Raw genomic sequence first — 19,269 nt, forward strand, 5'->3', positions numbered from 1 at the left:
TTTCTGCTATGTAATCCTTCTTCAGTAAGATGCACCACACATGCACTTATGATGGTACACAGAATGAAAAGGCGAAGAAAATAAATAAATACATACTTAATTTGTTTATAAAATATGGACATGACCTCTACTGAAAAAGAAATAAACATGAATCTTATTCCAAATTACGTATAGCTTTATCAAATACAAAAAACTACTTGAACATTGATAAACCTGGATTCTCAATTGTGAATCCCCCATCAATAACAAAATCTTGGCCATTTACATACTTGGACTCATCACTTGCTAGGAAAACAGCTGCTTCGGCGACATCATAAGGAGTAAGTGTAGGACCGTTTAAGGTAGAATAAACATCTGAATCTTCCTTCCCCATCTTTTTTAAGGTATCTAAAGCTGATGTCGTACGAATAACGTAAGGTGACACACAATTCACACGAATGCCATACCGTCCTAAATCAATTGCAGCATTCCGAGTAAGTCCTAACAATCCATGTTTTGAACTGGTATAGGAATGAGGACAAACACCACCTATTGATGCACAAACACTACCAGTTGTAATTATGCTACCTTGACCACGAGGGATCATGACTCGTGCTGCTTGTTTAATTCCAAGAAATGTACCTGCGAGGGATATTACATTTATTAAATATGAAAAGCATCAAAGCCTATGAGATAGAAGATGCACTTATTCCATACCTACGAGGTTAGTACTAATGACTTTTTCGAAGTCAGATTTTTCATTTTCAAGAATATTGGATTTGACTGCTCCCATAATACCAGCATTATTGTACATGATGTCTAGCTTGCCATACTTGTCTACAACAATGTTCACAACATTTTCTAAGTCTTCCTCTTTTGTAACATCACAATGCACAAAGGTAGTTGATGATGGATCCAAATCTTTGCAAACATTTTGTGCCAAGTCGTCTTGAATGTCTGCAATCACAACTTTGGATCCATATCTAGAGAAAAGTTTCGCTGATGCTTCACCAATGCCACTAGCAGCACCAGTTATAATTGCAACCTTACCTTCAAGCCTAAAATAAATAATAATGATGAGTGTTACTCCTTGACATTTTATGAGTTTTTGTCTATTCGCCAGGTATAATATTACCATCTCCATTTCAAAGCAAGTATATATTATCTTAGTTAGCATTATGCTCATTAAAAATTCAATAAATGCTATGTAGTATATTAAAAAATATCCTTATTGAATAAATTTTACTTTTGAGAAATAAACATTAGTAAGAAGATGAAATATAAAAGTCTACATGGAAACATATAAAATTGTCTTGAATTTCTAAGGTGAAACTTATTTTTGAACGGCGAGAGTATAATAAACTAAAAGTCTCCTTTCCATAGAAGATAACATTAATGTCGCCAATAGGAATCTCGGAAGCGAAGCGTGTGGTAGGGCAGGACAAAACAGGGCAGGTAAACTACAACTAAAATTCTAAATGGGACGGGGGTCCGCCCGGCCAAACAATATACATATGTTAAGTTCTAGTATTGTAATTAGAAACATGTTTGTTAATTTTTCTGCTATGTAAACTACCGTAATAACCACAAGCACCGTTTGAGATCAATACTTCATATTACCCATTATGCCAACTTTAAAATTATCTTTATATGACTTTTCGTTGAAGAATAATATAATTTTAAATAAAACAAGATAGGGTGGTTGAATATATGACTAAAGCTATTGAATTTGTGGATGAAACTTTAAAGCTTGAATGTGGCTGGTGGTTTTTGTTGAAGTTCTTGACAAAGAAAGACTCTTTGTGTATAAATCTTTAGTGAGCTATTTTACAAAGGTGGTTTGGTAAAATTTATTAGAATAATAAAAAGTAGAGTATATTAGAAATGTTAAGTTTAGCTATGTTATGATTGCAATTTGATCTAATGTATTTAGGGAATTTTTCTTTTAACTATGCATATGATCATGTATTTCAACTATTTCATAATACTTGACTTCCATTGATTTGATATATTTCGTAAAAAAAAATAAATTATTGTTAAAATTAAACTTATTTGTGATGTTGTAGAATTCTAAATTTGACTACTATTTTCTTTTTTAATTTCTACTTTTTCACAATTTGGAAAATAACTTTTTTATTTCTACCTAAAACTTTTAATATATTTATAAAAGAAAATTTCTTTTATCATGATTTAACATTTGCATTAATCACTTATTTTTTCAATAATTTTCTAAGACATAATACTCAACTTCAATTAATAGGAGTAGTGTAATAAAATAGTCATGTCAAACTATCTTTTTCTCATAATGAATGGGTCGAGTCCAAATGTGATAAATAAAAGTGAACAAATAGAATATTATCTTACGTAATTGCTTAATATTAGTGTTATTTTGTAGCTTTGATGATTTGACAAACTCAGGGATATTAAGAAGGGAACAGGTTCTTGGCTCAATATGTTTTTTGGCTGCCAGCTGGAGAAAGTACAAAAAGTTGGTGCACAGTCTCCAACAGTGGCAGAAGTGGCAGACGCGCCAGAAATCTCAGCCAATGGGATTGTTTTATGTTTTATGATCTTTCTACATAAATAAATCAGCCCTATATTCACAATTAGTTTTTGCAACTTGAAAAATATCTAAAGAACTCTTGCAAAGGCTTACAAAAAGGAGTGAAGAAGCATCCTCAAGATCAACTCAAATCTGAAAGAGTTGGAAGCTTAGTTATCTTAGGATTATTTCTTCTACACGTAAATTGTAAATATGTTCCTCCATTTATAAAGGAATCACATAGTTGTTTGGTGTGAAAATCCTAAATCAGTTGAGTCCAACTGATTTAGTGGGCAGCCTTGAGTGTTTCTTAGAAAAAATCCTAAGTAATCCGAAGCATGGGGATTTAGTGGGAAACCTACATTTTGCTTAGTTGAATCCTAAGTTGTCTAGTGGTGATAGCTTACTGAACAGAATGAAATCTGCTTAGGCTCTTCAAGCAATAGAGTTATTGCTTGGTTGTGAGATTAATAGCTTTTTCTCACATTTTTGTAACCGGTTTTACTTTTGCTTGAAAGACTAGTGGAAACGGTTTGAAATCTTGTGAGACTGGTTGTGACTTTACTCTGTTGAGCAAGGAGGTTTCCATGTAAACTATTGGTATTGATATTCTGCATTTATTTACAGTTCTTCATATTTTGAGTATGTCAAGGAACCTGGTTCATTGACTGATAATGGACGCATAGATTCTAACAAGCGGTATCAGAGCAGGTACTCTCTAACTGGTTAACACCAAGAGAGTGGTTCCTACAAAATAATGACTGCTCCACTTAACCTAGAAGAAGGACAATTCTAAACTCGACTGCCGCGTTTCAATGGTCAAGAATGCATGATTATCTTATGGCTGAGGATAGTGAGCTATAGGACATTGTATTGGATGGGCCTTTAATTCCAACTTCTGAAGTAAAGGATGGTGAGAAAACTAGAGTTATTGCAAAGACTCGTCAATAATTCAGCGAAGCGGACAGAAAGAAGACTTACAAACACTACAAGGCTAAGAAGCTGTTGGTTTGTGGTATAGGTGCTGAAGAATATATTCGTATTTCTTTCTGTGAATCAGCAAAAGAGATCTGGGATTGTCTCGGGACTGCTCATGAAGGTACTAAGCAGGTGAAGGAATCAAAGGTGGACATGTTCACTTCTCAATATGAAAAATTCAAAATGAAGGAAGGGGAAACTATTCATGACTTGTATACTAAACTTTCCTCCATAACAAATGAGCTACTACAAAGTCTTGGAGAGCCTATCAGTACTTGCAAGCAAGTTAGGAAAGTTCTTCAAATTCTTCCTAAGTTATGGGAAGGCAAAGTACATGCTATCACTGAAGCTAAGGATGTGAAAGTTCTGACGATGGACGCTCTTAAGCAAAGTGGATTCTTTCACTAAAGCTAAGGATCTGAAAGTTCTAAATATAGAAGCTCTTATTAGAAATCTCAAGAAACATGAAATGAATAGAAGTCAAGACTCTAAAAGAAGGAGGCCAATAAAGACAAGTCTCTAGTACTCAAATTTGCTCCTGGAGAAGTGTCTAGTAAAGAAGATGATATGGACTATCTTACCAAGAGATTTCAGAAGATCATAAGAAAAAACAAAGGGCTTAGAAAAGGAGGGAACCCTCCTTATGCTGCAACTGCTAGTGACTTGTGTCACAAATATGGAAAGGCTGGCCACTTTATAAGGGACAGTCTGATGCCCAAAGCTGAAAACAAGGAGTATCAAAGGCCAAGAGTTGAAAAGGACAAACGAAGCGACATGGTACCTGAAAAATGTGCCAGAAAAGCCGCAGCTAAATATGCAGTGAAGAAAGCTCTTACTGCATGGGGAGACTCTTCAAGCGATTCAGAAGATTCAGATTGTCCCAAAGATACATCAATCCTGGTGATTTAAGATGAGGATAACATATTCAATGGGATGTTTTCCCTCATGGCTAAGTCATATGAGGACGATGATGAAGATAAGGTAACTCTTCATGACTTTAACAAAAACTTGTGTACGTACTCTATTAAAAGGTTGAAAAGGTTAGCAAATGTCTTGATTGACTTTGTTATAGAGTTAACTATTGAAAGGGACTCTATGGACAGTAGTCTTGATGGTTTAAATGAAGAAATGGAAGAAATGGTAGTTCAAATGTCTTTTCTTGAGGAACAAATGATGGTTTTTGAATCTGAAAAAATGGAACTTAAGGAGCAACTGATTTGATGATCGAGAAATCTGGTAAAAGGAAGGCTGTAGCTACTAATATACAGGGAGAGTTAGAAAGCAATTCAAACCCGACCGAAACCATACTTGCCTTAGCCATGGAAAGAAATGTTCAGATAGAGGGACCTGGTTCATCATAAGGAAGAACTTCAAGTATACTTAAAATGGACCAGCTCCACCAAACTACAATCTAATGTTACAAGTCAAAGCAACTACAAAAAAAAAGGGGTTTAGGAAGTTTGAAAATTACTCCTCCTTAAAACCCCCACAACAAATATGTGTTTGTCTCAAAATTTACTTTGTCTTCACTGTGGTCGAAACGAGCATCTGAACGGAGATTGTCCTGCCTAGAAAGCTTCACAAGAAAATTTCTCTATCTATTCTAAGCAGAAAAGGACTCAGCTAAAGGACCAGGTCCTACTAGAAAAAAGCCTAGACAAGAAACTACTAAAAATAGAGGACATGCTCCAGTTCGTAGGGTCTCAAACTTGAAGAAGACAAAGTTGTCACACTGGGGAAAAAACACTCTCATTACACCTTTGTCAGCTTATTGGGAACTCAGATTGAAGTGGGTTCCCGAATCTAATAACTAATGTTTTTTTTCAGGTGAGTGAAGGAAGTAGCAGCACGTGCTTGTACATGGACAGTGGCTGCTCAAAGCGCGTGACTGAAAATAACAAAAACTTCCTTTCACTCAAGGCACTTCACAGAGGAGGTGTCTTTTTTGGCAACGGAAAAAAGGTATATTCTTGGCATAAGAAAATTTGGCAAATCTCTTGAAGATTCCATTGAAAATGTGTAATATTTTGTCCACAAAAAGGGTGATTTTTGACTTCCAAAAAAAACATGCATGCATCAAAACTAGAAATAACTCGTGGAGATAATCTGACATGCCTAATTGCTCAAAGTGAAAGTGCTGACTTCCGACAAATGAGACTAGGTCATGTGAGCTCTTCTCTACTCAACAAATTGGTTTCTAGGGATCGGTCTGTGGTCTGAAAAAGAAGAAATATAGTGAGAGTAAAGTGTTTGATGCACGTGTCAAAGGGAAACAAACAAGATCTTTATATAAATCAAAGAAGCAGGTCAGTTCTTCAAGGGTTCTTGAGTTAATACATATTGACTTTTTTGAAATGGCAAAGATTTGGAGTTGAAGCGAGAAAAATTACATTTCAGTGGTTGTGGATGACTACTCAAGATTCATGTGGACTATGTTTCTCAAGTCAAAGTCTAAGACTGCTGATATGAATGATGATGATGATTTGTTGGAGCTATTCAAATTCCAGAACCATGAAGCAAGTAGGAAATGAAACTGAGGTGAATCTGGACACTGTTTGTTGATCTTAGTCTATCCAAGGAGGTGAAAGAGGATAACCATCCTACTATAGGACCTGGTCCTTCTAATGATGCAAGCCAAGAGGACACTCATCCTCCTGCCACAAATGATGATTCTGAAGATGAAGAACATATGGATCAACCACATTCTCTGGGCTCTAGATCTGGATGGAAGCATAGCTCATCTCACCCCCTTGAAAATCTCATCTCTCCTCTGAATTTTGGGATACAAACCAGGTCAAAAACAAGGAATTTGGTTGCATTCTCAGCATTCATCTCTACTATTGAGCCTAAAAATGTGAAAGAATCCCTGATGAATGTTGATTGGGTAATCTCTATACGAGATGAATTGCATCAATTTGAGCGAAGCAATGTGTGGTACCTAGTCCCAAGACCTGCTGACAAAACCATTATTGGGACCAGGTGGGTGTTCAGAAACAAGATGGATGAGAATGGAGGCTATCAGAATCCTCATAGCATTTGCAACTTTTATCGGGTTCAAACTATTCCAAATGGAATTTAAAAGTTATTTTTTGAATGGTGATTTGAAGGAAACAATATATGTTAAATATCCACCTGGAGTTGAGTATGCAAATTTGCCAAATCATGTGTTCAAACTCAACAAAGATATGTACGGGTTGAAGCAGGCACCTAGAGCTTGGTATCAAAGGTTGTCAAGGTTTTTAGAGAAGACTGGCTTCAAGAGGAAGGAAATTGACAACACATTGTTTTTTATGAAAAGAGATCAAGAACTTCTCATCATTCAAGTGTATATGGATGATATCATTTTTGGGGCAACTTTTGAACATTTGTGCGAAGAAATTGATACCCCATGGGTATAAACTCAAAAAAGGGAGCAAATGAGTCAGATCTTTTAGTAAATTAAATAATGTGAAGAGGTTTTATTGGGTCTCTATTGTATTTGACAGAAAGATGGTTGGACATGGTATTCAGTGTGGGAATGTGTGTACAGTTCCAAGCATGCCCCAGGGAATCTTATCTAAAGGCAGCTAAGAGAATCCTGAGGTATCCGAAGAAAATAGGGGACCTGGTCCTGTTTTATCCTGCAAGTAATTCTTTTAAATTAGTGGTATATGTAGATGCTGATTTTGCAAGATATCATGTAGACAGAAAGCACAATTCTAGAATGGCTCTTTTCCTTGGATCCCCACTCATCAGTGGCTCTCTAAACAATTGAGGCTGAGTGTTTAGTTGCTACTTCTAGTTGTGCTCAACTTCTTTGGATAAAGCAACAACTTGAGAATTTTGGAGTCCACATCAACACCATCCCTCTCATGTATGATAATGCTAGTGTAGTCAACATGGGAAAGAATCCAGTCCAGCACAAAAGATTCAAACATATTGATGTCAGGCATCACCTTTTAAGAGATAATGTTGAGAAAGGAAACATCATCAGGTCTGAAGATCATATTATAGACATCTTTATCAAATCTCTTAGCAAGGATCTATTTTAGAGCAAGAGGCTGAAGTTGAAGATGATGAACATGCACTAACCTAGTTTCTTCAAGAAGCCTCTAATTTTTGGTTTGGCTAAGATCTGGAGGGCAGGTATCCACAGAACCTGTAATGCATTGTTAAGTAAGATCATCTTTGTATCTGAATGCAGGTATACACCCATTGAAAGCAAAAGAGAAGAGAATGGCCAGAACCATAAAGAATTGTATTCATCTGTAGTTGAGTACCTGGTCCTTCCCAAGGTTACAACTCTTTATATTTGTTTTAAACTGTCAAATGAGAACCATTCAGATCACCCCATGTCAGTCATCGGTCCTTCTGACCGTTGTCCCATCGCCTTTAATCCAAGCGACGCATAAATCTAGGGACCTGATACACAATTTCAAGTTCTTTTTATAGTGCCTTTGCTACACTCCATCTTATTACATTCCAACTTTTCTCTCTAAGTCTAAAATCAAAACCTTCTCAATATTTCTATCTCTCTCTAGCATTTAAGTATTCTCTTTCAAACAATAATGTCTCAATCCTCTTCTTCTTCAAAGAAAATGCTAGATTCTCTAAATGAGATAAATCTAGTGGCTTCTTGCACCTTTTCTGAAGCAGCTTCTGTTGATAAAAGGGACAAGTCGTCTAAGAAAGTGAGTAAAGGTAAAAGCAAAAGAAAACTAAGACTTTTGCGGGAAAGAAGGTTGTTATAAAAAAAAGGTACTATGGCTTCTGCAACTGATCTATTCATCATGTGAGTGTATTGAAAGAAAGGGAAATGCACTTAGTAAAGTTTCTCAGTTGATTTTAAGGGGTAGGACCAATTGAAACATGAATTAGATGCAATAACTATGCTAGTGAGCAACAAGGAGGATGAAATTGCTCTGTTAAAAGAAGAACTGCTCAAAGCGCAAACAGAGGGACCTGTTACTGAGGTTGTCTAGAAGATAGAAAACCTAAATGATGATCTATTGGCAAAAGTTGTTTCTCTTCAAGAGAAGATGATCAAGGATACTGATGCATCGAACTCTACACTCACCCTTATTATCAAGTCCCTCTTTCATATACCTCCCTCTTCATAGTCCTTCCTATGTCTTTCCTTTGTGTGGATAGTGTCTGGGGTTCTTAGTTTTCAGTTTAACTTAAATGTATTGAATGCTGATTTGTTATGCTCATGATATGGAATCTTGTTTTATTAAGGCTAAAGTCTGTTGCTTTTTGGCTTATTAACTATGTTAGTGTTCTCCTTGACTGTGATCTTACTTATCAATCTTACTTTTTGTGTTGGTTTACTGTACTACTTTTTTATGATGCCAAAAGGGTAATAAATTGGGAGTGTTCAGATGATGCTTAGGTTGGTAAGAAGTACAGGGGGGAGAAAGAAAAAGCGACAGGGGGAAATGAAAACATGCATGTACCAATGTAACTCAAGGAAAATATGCACGTACCAGTGTTACTCAAGGACCTTGTAAAGGTACCTATCCATGGTGTAGGAAACTAATGAGTGTGTCTACTCGACAGGGGGAATAAATTCAGGCATTGGTGTATGGTTTGTCATCATCAAAAAGAGAGAGAAAATGTTATTTGGAGTTTGATGATGTGACAAACTCAAAGTCCTTGTCAAGAGACCTGATTCATTGTGCAAATGTTCATGCAACTGCGAGGTCTTTATCGACACGGGGAAGGAAACATGGAAGAACATGCAGACACTGGTGTACTGTTTGTCACCATCAAAAAGGGGGAAGATGTTATTTGTAGTTTTTATGATTTCACAAACTTAGGGACCTTATGAAGGGACATGGTTCTTGGCTCAATATGATTTTTGGCTGCTAGCTGGACGAAGTACAAAAAGTTAGTGCACAGTCTCCAACAGTGGTAGACGCGCCAGAAACCTCAGCCAATGGGATTGTTTTATGTTTTGTGACCTTTTTACATAAATAAAACATCCCTATATTCACAATTAGTTTTTGCAACTTGAAAAATATCTCAAGAACTCTTGGAAAGGCTTTCAAAAAGGAGTGAAGTAGCATCCTCAAGATCAACTCAAATATGAAAGAGCTGGAAGCTTAGTTGTCTTAGGATTATTTCTTCTGCATGTAAATTGTAAATCTGTTCCTCCATTTATAAAGTAATCAGGTAGTTGTTTGGTGTGAAAATCCTAAATCAGTTGAGTCCAACTAATTTAGTCGGCAGCCTTGAGTGTTGCTTAGTAAAAATCCTAAGTCATTCGGAGCGTGGTGATTTAGTGGGCAACCTGCGTGTTGCTTAGTTGATCCTAAGTAGCTTAGTGGGCAGAGTGAAATCTGCTTAGGCTCTTCAACCAATAGAGTTATTGCTTAATAGTGAGATTAATAACTTTTTATCACGTTTTTGTAAACAATTTTACTTTTGCTTGTGAAGACTAGTGGAAACGGTTTAAAATCTTGTGAGGTAGGTTGTTGTTTTACTCCCTTGAGCAAGGAGGTTTCTGCCTTTATTTACAGTTGTTCATATTTTGAGTGTGTCAAAGGACCTGATCCATTGACGGATAGTGAATGCACATATTCTAACAATTAGAGTATAAATTATCTCAAAATAGATTATCATATATTTTATTCCAACCAAATATGGAATAATTCATCCTATTAATTCCATAATTAATTATGTTTTATCCTCATACAAAATGAGGCCTAAAGATCGTATGAGAAAAACTAAACTGTTTGAATTTGCTAAAATAAACAACATGAAATGATATAGGGACGAAGTAAAATGAAATGAATGGAGTATTAACCGTCCTTAATATGCTATTGTCATAATTTATTATTACTAGTTATGCAACTTATAATATTGATTAAAATATAACACCAATATTTTTAAATTAAGTTTTATCCATATATTAGAGAATGTATAACGTATATGGTACTAAGTAGGTGGATAAGGAAAAGGTTATTAACTCATATAATTAATACGATCTGTGAAGGTTGATAAGAAAAAAGAAACTATTCATGTATGTAACTATTACATGTAATGCTATCAAGCAGTCAAACGACTCCTATATTTTTATTATGTCACAACTAATACATAGCTTTGTTATTTATGTATTATATTTTTTATACCATGTTTGATTATTTTTTTTCAAATAGAATCAAAGTAATTCATGTATTAATTTTATAAAATGTTTGGTTGTATGTTTTTAAATATTGTATAAAAATTATTCATATATTATTTTATGTAATGTTTGGTTTATTATTTTTCATGTGTCATATAAAATTATTCATGTATTTGTTCTATAAAATGTTTTTGTTGCATTTATTGTAATCCTAGACAATTAATACATGTGGAACTTATGAGGAAATATATGTATAATATATGTGGGACAGTAGGTGAAAGATGTTATGTGTGTTTTTGTTATACATGCATTAAAATATTAAATTACTTTTGGCCAAATCCATCGGTGGCCCCCTAAACTTGGAACAAATTTTTACTCATACAGCTCAATTACGCGGTGTTCATTTTAGACACCTCATTTAGGATTTTATTGTGTCATTTTGACACTTTTTGCTGACATGTCAAAATGAGTGTCATACACTGAACAATAGCACGTGAAAGACTTTATTTAGCCATTTTTTATTTTATTTTCTCTTTTTCTTCTCCATTTTTTCAAGGCATCAACCTCTTTCAAGCTTAAATTCCTTCAATGGAGGTAATTTTTTTAATTCAAATTCGTTTTTAAGTTATTTTCTTCTTCTTCATTGTATTACTTATCTAAATCTACCATCACCTCCCTTCATTTTTTGTGGGAAAAATGGATACCAACACCCATATTTCTTATTGATTCTCTCCTTCTTTCTTCCTCTCCCTCTTTTCTTTCCAAAAAACAATATTAAAAAGAAAGAAGATGAATAAATATGAAAATAGTAAAAGAAAAGATTTTTTTTTTTTGAAAAAGCACAAAAGAGATTTGGATGTAATGAAATAAGACATTTTCTTAGAATAATATTTTAAATTTATTTACTAAATAGATATTATAATTATTTTTACTGAAAATAACACATGTAATTATTTAATTGATTGTTTGTCACGTAATCAACGAGTGTATTACACTCTCCTTTAGTTTTTTGTTTATTGTCAGAAAAGTGTCAAAAAATGACACAATAGAACCCTATATGAGGTGTATAAAATGAACATCGCTTAATTGATGTGTCTAAGTGAAAATTATTGCCAAATTTAAGAGATCACCGATGGATTTACTTTTTTATCCTTATCAAATCACTTCTAAAAGAAATCAAATAATAATACATATAAGAAAAAACATTATGAATTTTCTTGCTTTGGGTTTCTTTTATCTTTTTGATTACTTTTAGTTTGTTTGCTTTAATTCTTCTTAATTGTTAATGGAAAAACTAAGTTTCTTTCTCATTCCCTGGTCAAAAGAAAAAATACGGAATACATTCATTACACTTCAACTCCTACCAACCTTGAAGCCTCTATCGACATTCACATCCAGTGCCCCCCCCCCCCCCCCCTCTCCAGGTTATTTTAAGCTAAATATAGATGGTTCCTTCATGATGAAACAAAGAGATAGCGGTATTGGTGGAGTCGTCCGAGACGATCACGAAAAATTGGAAGGCTGGTTTCTAAAAAAAAGCTAGCAGTCATACTTATATTATTGCCGAACTTGAAGCCCTCCTTGAAGGTTTAAAGTTGGCAGATATGCTAAATCTCCAACCCTTGGAAGTCTAAACAGACTCCACTGATCTACTCGATTACTTAAGAGGAACCGAACGTTTTGTATTCTTCAATTGTCATTCTCGCAGGTTAATGTTGAAGAGGTTGGGGAATCTAGTAGTGCGTCATAACTTCCGACAGGAACAAAGTAGCGGATTTTTTGTGCAAGATAGGTACTCAGCTAACCCCCTCAATCATATATATTACATACTTCGCCGGAAGCTGCAACAGAGTTTTTACCGATCTACAAGGAATTCTAGCTACTAAGCAAATATTTAAGTGATTGTGTAATAAGTTAGCTCATTACAGAAACTTATCTGTAATCATTAGTTATAATAGTGATTGTGTACTGCTTTAATTATATATAATATATTCTTTCTACCAAAAAAATGTCAGTCACTACTAATTTAATTAATTTCTTTGCATAGTTTTTCTACCGCACACCACCAATACATGTTTTGTCTTTTTATTTTATTTTTTAATTTTAATATAAATTATTGCTTAAATTTTTCATCATATTGAGTAGAGATAACTTAATTACTTTTTCTTAATTTTATTTACTTTATTATATTTAACTATTGATATTTATTTAATTGTAATATGTTATTTATATTGTTTGTTATTTTAATGGTTATAACAAACATTAGCTCAATAATTATGTTTGGAATTAAAAAATAAAATTAGCTCACTAAAATACTTTAATCTCTACTTAATTGGATCATGCATACCTAATATCTATAAAATAAGTGTATGACTACACCTTAGATAACAAAAATTCTACACAACTAATATATTTACATAACTAATACAACTAATACATGTACAAATAAAAATTTAACATAACTAAACTCTTATAATTAATACATATATAATTAGTACTTACATACGACTCCCAAGTGATGAGGTGTAGGAGGGACAAGAATGCCCTTCTGGACCTTCTATTGGTGGTGGGGAAGGTTGTCACTTCGTTATCAGGCACTAGTAATGGCTGAGTTGGTTAAAAAAAATTTGTTTTTGTTTTGTAAATGACCCAAATAAATAGTTTTTTCAATGTTTCTGGAACAAAGATTTAAGGGGCTTTCAGGAGCACCAGAAATATATTATTAGAGCACCAAAAAAGTAATCATACAATGAAATGATAAAATAATAGAATGAGAATTTTGAAGTCACAAATTTATATTTTTATGGAAACAAAAGTCACTAGATAATTTCATCTTATTTATCATACTTTTAATAAATAAACTCACTTAAAATCTTGTGAAAAATTTCAAATATCTCATAACATTGATCAAAGTCATATTAAAATTGACTCACTCATCACAATTATAATAATATATATAGATAAGAAGTGTCTAACCTTCTTGCTAAGTGGGCAGCCATTGGAAACTGTAAATAGCCCTAAAAGACTTCAAGTTGGAATAGAAAAGTAAAATACTTGGACAATTGTGAGATATTTATATTTGTATATTTATTATTATTATTTTTATATATAAAAGAGAGATAAGATAAAATGATTATTAGCCACAAATTTTCTAAATAATTCAACAAACTATGATGTCTTACTCTTAGGGTGTGTTTGGTAGGGGCAAAATATTTTTTAGAAAATGTTTTTCAATTTTTCATGTTTGATTGGCTTAAATATTTATTTTTTTTCCAAATCAACTCATTTTTCTCAAATTTAATGAAAGTATTTTCTATTCCAATATGAAGGAAATATTTTCCTAAACTCTACCTCATGTTTTAATTTTTTTTTCTTACCCTACACATACACCGTATCTAGCCCTGCCTATTCAAAAAAAAAAAAATTAAAAATTTAAAGATAATTTTACATGGCCCAACCCCTACCACCCTACTCCTTAAACCCCCACCCCCACCCTCCAATTATTTTTTTTTGAAAAATATTTCAATTTTTTAAAAAACTTTTACCCCACATTCCGTGCCCCCCCCCCACCCCATACAAGGTTAATCCTCCCCCACCATCATCGTCAATTTTTTTTAAAAAAGTATTTGGAAAATGTCTTTATGGTGTTCATTTAGATGTATTCACCGATCACGAGAGTCTTCAATATGTATTCAGTCAGAAAGAGTTTAATCTGAGACAAGAGGAGGTGGTTGGAGTTACTCAATGATTATGACATGATTATTCTCTATCATTTTGGAAAGGCTGATGTTGTTGTTGATGCTTTTAGTAGATTGTATATGACACTACAAAAAATGAGATGTTTAGTGGCGACTAAAATCTCCACAATAAGCTAGATAGTCACCACTAATGACCTTAAGTGGCAACAATATCACCGTAGCAAGTACTTCCATAACTAAAGGTTTCTTGTGACGACCTTCTTATAGCGCCACAAAAAATTATATTTGCGACGACTTTTTTCGCTGCAAAAATTGAACAAATACGTCACAAAATAAGGTTCCACAACATAAATGCTATGTAAGTCGCCACTGAAAATTGACTTTCAATGAAAACAAGGGTCCCCACATCAGTTATATATGTTTAGTGGCATCTCTTATTGCCACTGAAATGTCATTTAGTGGCGATCGCTTCGCCACAATACCATTTTGTATTTAGTGACAGGTCTTTTTGCCGCAATAGCATGATCTTTAGGAACAACTATTGTAGCCACTAAACATGTTATATCTTCAGTAGCAACTATGATTGCCACTAAAACTTATCTTTTTAACAATTGCAATATACAATATTTTAATTAATTTTTGTTGCCAAATATATATGCATGTACACACGAATAAACTGCTAACTAATATTAAATTCATCCGATATATTCAATAAACATATAATTCTCATGTTGAATAATTCAAATACTTTCATGGCAAAAAGCTCAATTAAATATTTTACAAGATAGTATATTTTTCAATGTCAATTTACATATATGATTTTTAAAAAAATAGAAGTCTTCAATCATCCTTCCTAGATGCCATTTGCATTCTGGAAACTTGTCCCCTTTAATGAAGGAGGGGAAAATAGGATTTATTTTGGCGATCTCATAATCTAATACCACAACAAAATCGGTAACCTTGGAATATGTTGGGAAGTATGAGAACAAATAAAGTAATTTTGATGATTGACAAAGTAAAGGCATGGTGTTGCATGTGTACAATTATGAGAGATTGCGGCAAAGAAGAAAAAGTATTGGGGCAAAGAAAAAAATGCAGAATTGTAAAGAAGGAAAAGAAGGAAACAAATATGGAAATAAATAAAGAAGAAAATAAATAAAAAGTAGCAATTCAAGTCAAAGAAGTAAAGAAATAAAGAAGTTACAATTCAAGTCAAATAAGAAAAGAAGTAAATACAGACAAGTTCAAGAAGGAAAAAGATTTGTAATTTCTTTCCTTGTAGAAGTTGAAGGCAAATCAAATCTATAAAAGGATCAAAAAGTTGAAGAAAATAAGCATCTTTGCATAAACACAAATCAAGAGAATTTATCAGCAAAGCCAAAACAATAGCCATTGCATATTCACGAAATATATCATCTTGAGAACAGTATTTTTTGGATAAAAAACGCAGGCCTTCGTCACAAAAACGCAAGGACCGGGTTCACCTTAATCACAACAATATTAGGACCAGGTTCATGAAACCTGTTCCACTCAGAACTATTGGATATTAAAATTTGATATATTAAAGTCTAGGGTTATTAGTCTTTGTTGATTTGTTCTAGGTTTATTATTGAGTTGTAATAATTCCTAGATTTGTAACAAGAAGTGGGTTTGACTTCTTGGGAGTTGAGTCTTGAGAGAATTGTAACAAGAAGTGGGTTTGACTTCTTGGGAGATAGGTTGTGGGAATTGTAAACAAGAAGTGGGTTTGACTTCTTCGGTTGTTAAAGTTAAGAAGAGTTGAGATCTTTTGTAAACAAGAAGTGAGTTTGACTTCTTGTTGAGTGGAGAGTTTTCGATGATAGTTAATTGAAAAGGGTAGAAATTTAGAGTTAGATTCATTGATTGACTGAGTTGTAAATCTTGAATTAACATAAAACTTCGGTATGATTTTTCCCTTTCTTGAGTTAAGAAGGTTTCCACGATAAATCTTTGTTTTATTGTGTTACGATAAAATTACAAGAACTTGGTTCTTATTCTAGGGGTAAGGTTTCTTCAATTGGTATCAGAGCAGGTCTTTTCATTAAAAGACTAACATCTTGAAAAGGATCAATGGCTACACCACTCAAACTCGACCACCACTATTTAATGGAAAGTATTATGGATGGTGGAAGAATCCCATGATGGATCATTTACTAGGAGAAAATCTAGACCTATGGGGAGTCGTGTTGGACGGTCCAACCATACCCATGAAGAATGGAATTAATGGAATCACTCAAATACCAAAAGATAGGAAAGAATGGAATGCTACAGATAAACTTGCAATTCAGAACAATACTAAAGCAAAAAAAATCTTGATATGCGGAATAGGTCCAGATGAATACAATCGAATATCATCATGTCAAGATGCAAAAGAAATATGAGAAACTTTACAAACTGCGCATGAACGAACAACTCAGGTAAAGAAGTCTAAAATAGATAACTTGAATAGACAATACGAACTGTTTCGAATGACAGAAGGTGAAACAATCCAAGAGATGCATATCAGATTCGCTGCTATCATTAATGAAATCTACTCACTAGATGAAATAATTCTCAATGGGAAAGCAGTCAAAAAACTTTTGAGTGTTCTTCCAGAATCTTGGGAAAGCAAAGTAGAAGTCATTACTGAAGCCTGTAATCTAGATAAGATAGTTATGGATGAACTTATTGGAAATCTCATGACCTATGAACTCAAGAAAAAACAAGAAAATGAAATTGGAGGCAAAAGAAAAGAGAAGAACTTGGTTCTTACAGGCACAACACCAGAAAATTTTGAGGACAAAAATATTGCGTTAATGGCCAAAAGATTCTCAAGATTGTTAAAAAAAAGGGACAAGTATTCCATGGAAGGAACTCTCAAAGAATCACTGAAAATCCAATAGATCAAGTATGTCACAAGTGTGGAAGTCTGGATCACCTTGTCAAGTTTTGTCCATTAAAATCTCTAGAGAAAAAGAGGAATAGTTTGAAAAAAGAGGAGGAAATTAAGAATGATAAGTACATTCCTACAAACAGAAGAATGACCAATCAAGAAATGGATCTTTCAATGAAAAGAGTCTTTGTCGCTATGGGGGATTTATCAGAAGAAGATTTTGAGGATCGAAGGTTCGAAAATCAGTCACTACTTGCAATGAAACAATCAAATAAATCTATTTTTCTTGCACTCATTGCTGAATCAGATTCTGAAGATGATGAAGAAGATGACAAACAAAGCAAGGTAAGTTTTCATCATATCAAGGTAAATATTGAATCATATTCTAAAAGGAAACTAGAATCCTTATAGAGTACTCTTGTAGATGCATATCAGTCAATCAATTCTGAAAGAGAACAAATGATGGAAAACTGTGCATTTTTAAGAGAAGTCAATGACAATCTTGAGAAACACAATCACTTTCTTCAAAACAAATTAAAAGAACAGATTAAAAATCTTAGAGTTAAATCACAAGGGCAAAAACTCTGCTAGTGAACTTCAATTAGCTCTAGAAGAAAAAATAAAATTGTTAACCATAAATTGTCAAGCTTTAACAAAAAGGAATAGGTTGCTACAAGAAAATCTTGATCATGCCAAACTGGATCTGGAACGAAATCTTATACGGACCAGGTCCTCTGAAATTTACACTCAGATTAAAGAAAGACAAACCACTAGTCGAAGTGGGATAGATTTTTAAAAATAGAATAATCTTGGCATCGACATCTAAGAGGTTTCGTAAAGGAGGTGAGTTTAATGGTTCTTACTCTAGAGGGCAGAGTTTAGGAGGTTATCCAGCCCGCCCTATTCAGTCTTTACTGCAGGCTGTAGCTGGGGGTCCACCGCAGACCGGTCAACATTCTCACAGAGACCTATGTTTGAACCCAGAGAGTGTTACGGATGTGGGGAAGCTGGACATATTAAGAGGTATTGTCCAAAACAGAGTAACAGACCCCCAATAGTCAGAGGTAGAGGTGGTCATGGAAGAGGCCGCTATTCGGGAGGACGTGGTGGCCGAGGTAATGGTGGTCACAAAAACGGCCGGGGTGACGGGAAAACTGGAGCTTCTGTAGCGCAACATGGTAGGGGCAATGGGCAGACAGGTTATAGGGCCCATTGTTATGCTTTCCTTGGGAGATCTGAAGCGGAGACATCTGATGCCGTTATCACAGGTAATCTTTTGATTTGTGATTGCATTGCTTCTGTATTGTTTGATCCTGGATCCACATTTTCATATGTATCTTCCTCATTTGCTACTAGTCTTAATTTACATTGTGAATTTCTTGACATGCCTATTCGTGTTTCTACTCTTGTGGGTGAGTCTGTGATAGTTGAAAAGGTGTATAGGTCTTGTCCTGTGACTTTTATGGAGAGCAATACTCATGTAGACTTGGTTATCCTAGAAATAGTTGACTTCGATGTAATTCTGGGTATGACTTGGCTTTCTCCAAATTTTGCAATCTTAGATTGTAATGCTAAAAATGTAACGTTGGCCAAGCGTGGGAAAGATCTGTTAGTGTGGGAGGGTGACTACACTTCCACTCCAGTTCGTATCATATCCTTCCTTCGTGCTAAGAGAATGGTTAGAAAGGGTTGTTTAGCTTTCTTAGCACACCTCAGGGATGATAATACCCAAGTACCTTCAATTGAGTCGGTTTCAATAGTCCGTGAGTTTCTGGATGTGTTTCTTGCAGACCTTCCTGGTATGCCACCGGATAGGGATATCGACTTTTGCATTGATCTGGAGCCGGGTACTCGTCCCATTTCCATACCCCCTTATAGGATGGCTCCCGCTGAATTAAGAGAGTTAAAGGCCCAGCTTCAAGAGTTGTTAAGCAAAAGCTTTATTAGACCAAGTGCATCCCCTTGGGGTGCTCCTGTTCTGTTTGTGAAGAAGAAAGATGGAAGTTTTCGGATGTGCATTGACTACAGACAACTGAATAAGGTAACTGTTAAGAACAAGTATCCTCTTCCTCGC

General features: G+C 34.4%; 1 protein-coding gene and 1 long non-coding RNA gene across 4 annotated transcripts; one reads left to right on the forward strand and one right to left on the reverse strand.

The window, feature by feature from the left end:
• Positions 1–66: 66 nt before the first annotated feature.
• Positions 67–13,687, reverse strand: LOC101262639 (borneol dehydrogenase, mitochondrial-like). Of its 3 annotated transcripts, XM_069287789.1 has the most exons (4): positions 13,581–13,646; positions 13,107–13,201; positions 697–1,037; positions 67–621 (listed from the first exon to the last, which is right to left on the reverse strand). In XM_069287789.1, coding segments are annotated over exons 2-4 (771 nt in total). In that variant the 5' UTR covers positions 13,109–13,201; positions 13,581–13,646; the 3' UTR covers positions 67–193. The 3 variants fall into 3 exon arrangements, with proteins under 3 accessions (XP_069143890.1, XP_004244887.1, XP_025888369.1); XM_004244839.5 differs by lacking the exon at positions 13,107–13,201 and having other exon boundaries at positions 13,581–13,687; XM_026032584.2 differs by lacking the exon at positions 13,581–13,646 and having other exon boundaries at positions 13,107–13,505.
• Positions 10,925–13,643, forward strand: LOC112942035 (uncharacterized). The gene is made up of 2 exons (XR_003247875.2): positions 10,925–11,198; positions 12,029–13,643. It is a non-coding gene; the product is annotated as an uncharacterized lncRNA (long non-coding RNA).
• Positions 13,688–19,269: the final 5,582 nt, after the last annotated feature.

This window comes from Solanum lycopersicum, chromosome 8 (genome assembly GCF_036512215.1).
Source record: "Solanum lycopersicum chromosome 8, SLM_r2.1".
Lineage (NCBI taxonomy): Eukaryota > Viridiplantae > Streptophyta > Magnoliopsida > Solanales > Solanaceae > Solanum > Solanum lycopersicum.

Coding starts and splice junctions, on each gene's coding strand:
- LOC101262639 (XM_004244839.5), bottom strand. CDS start 13,603: ATGGCTGCCCACTTAGCAAGAAG. Junction 1,038..13,580: donor GCTGCCCACTTAGCAAGAAG/GTTAGACACTTC, acceptor TATTTATTTTAG/GCTTGAAGGTAAGGTTGCAA. Junction 622..696: donor CATTAGTACTAACCTCGTAG/GTATGGAATAAG, acceptor TATCCCTCGCAG/GTACATTTCTTGGAATTAAA.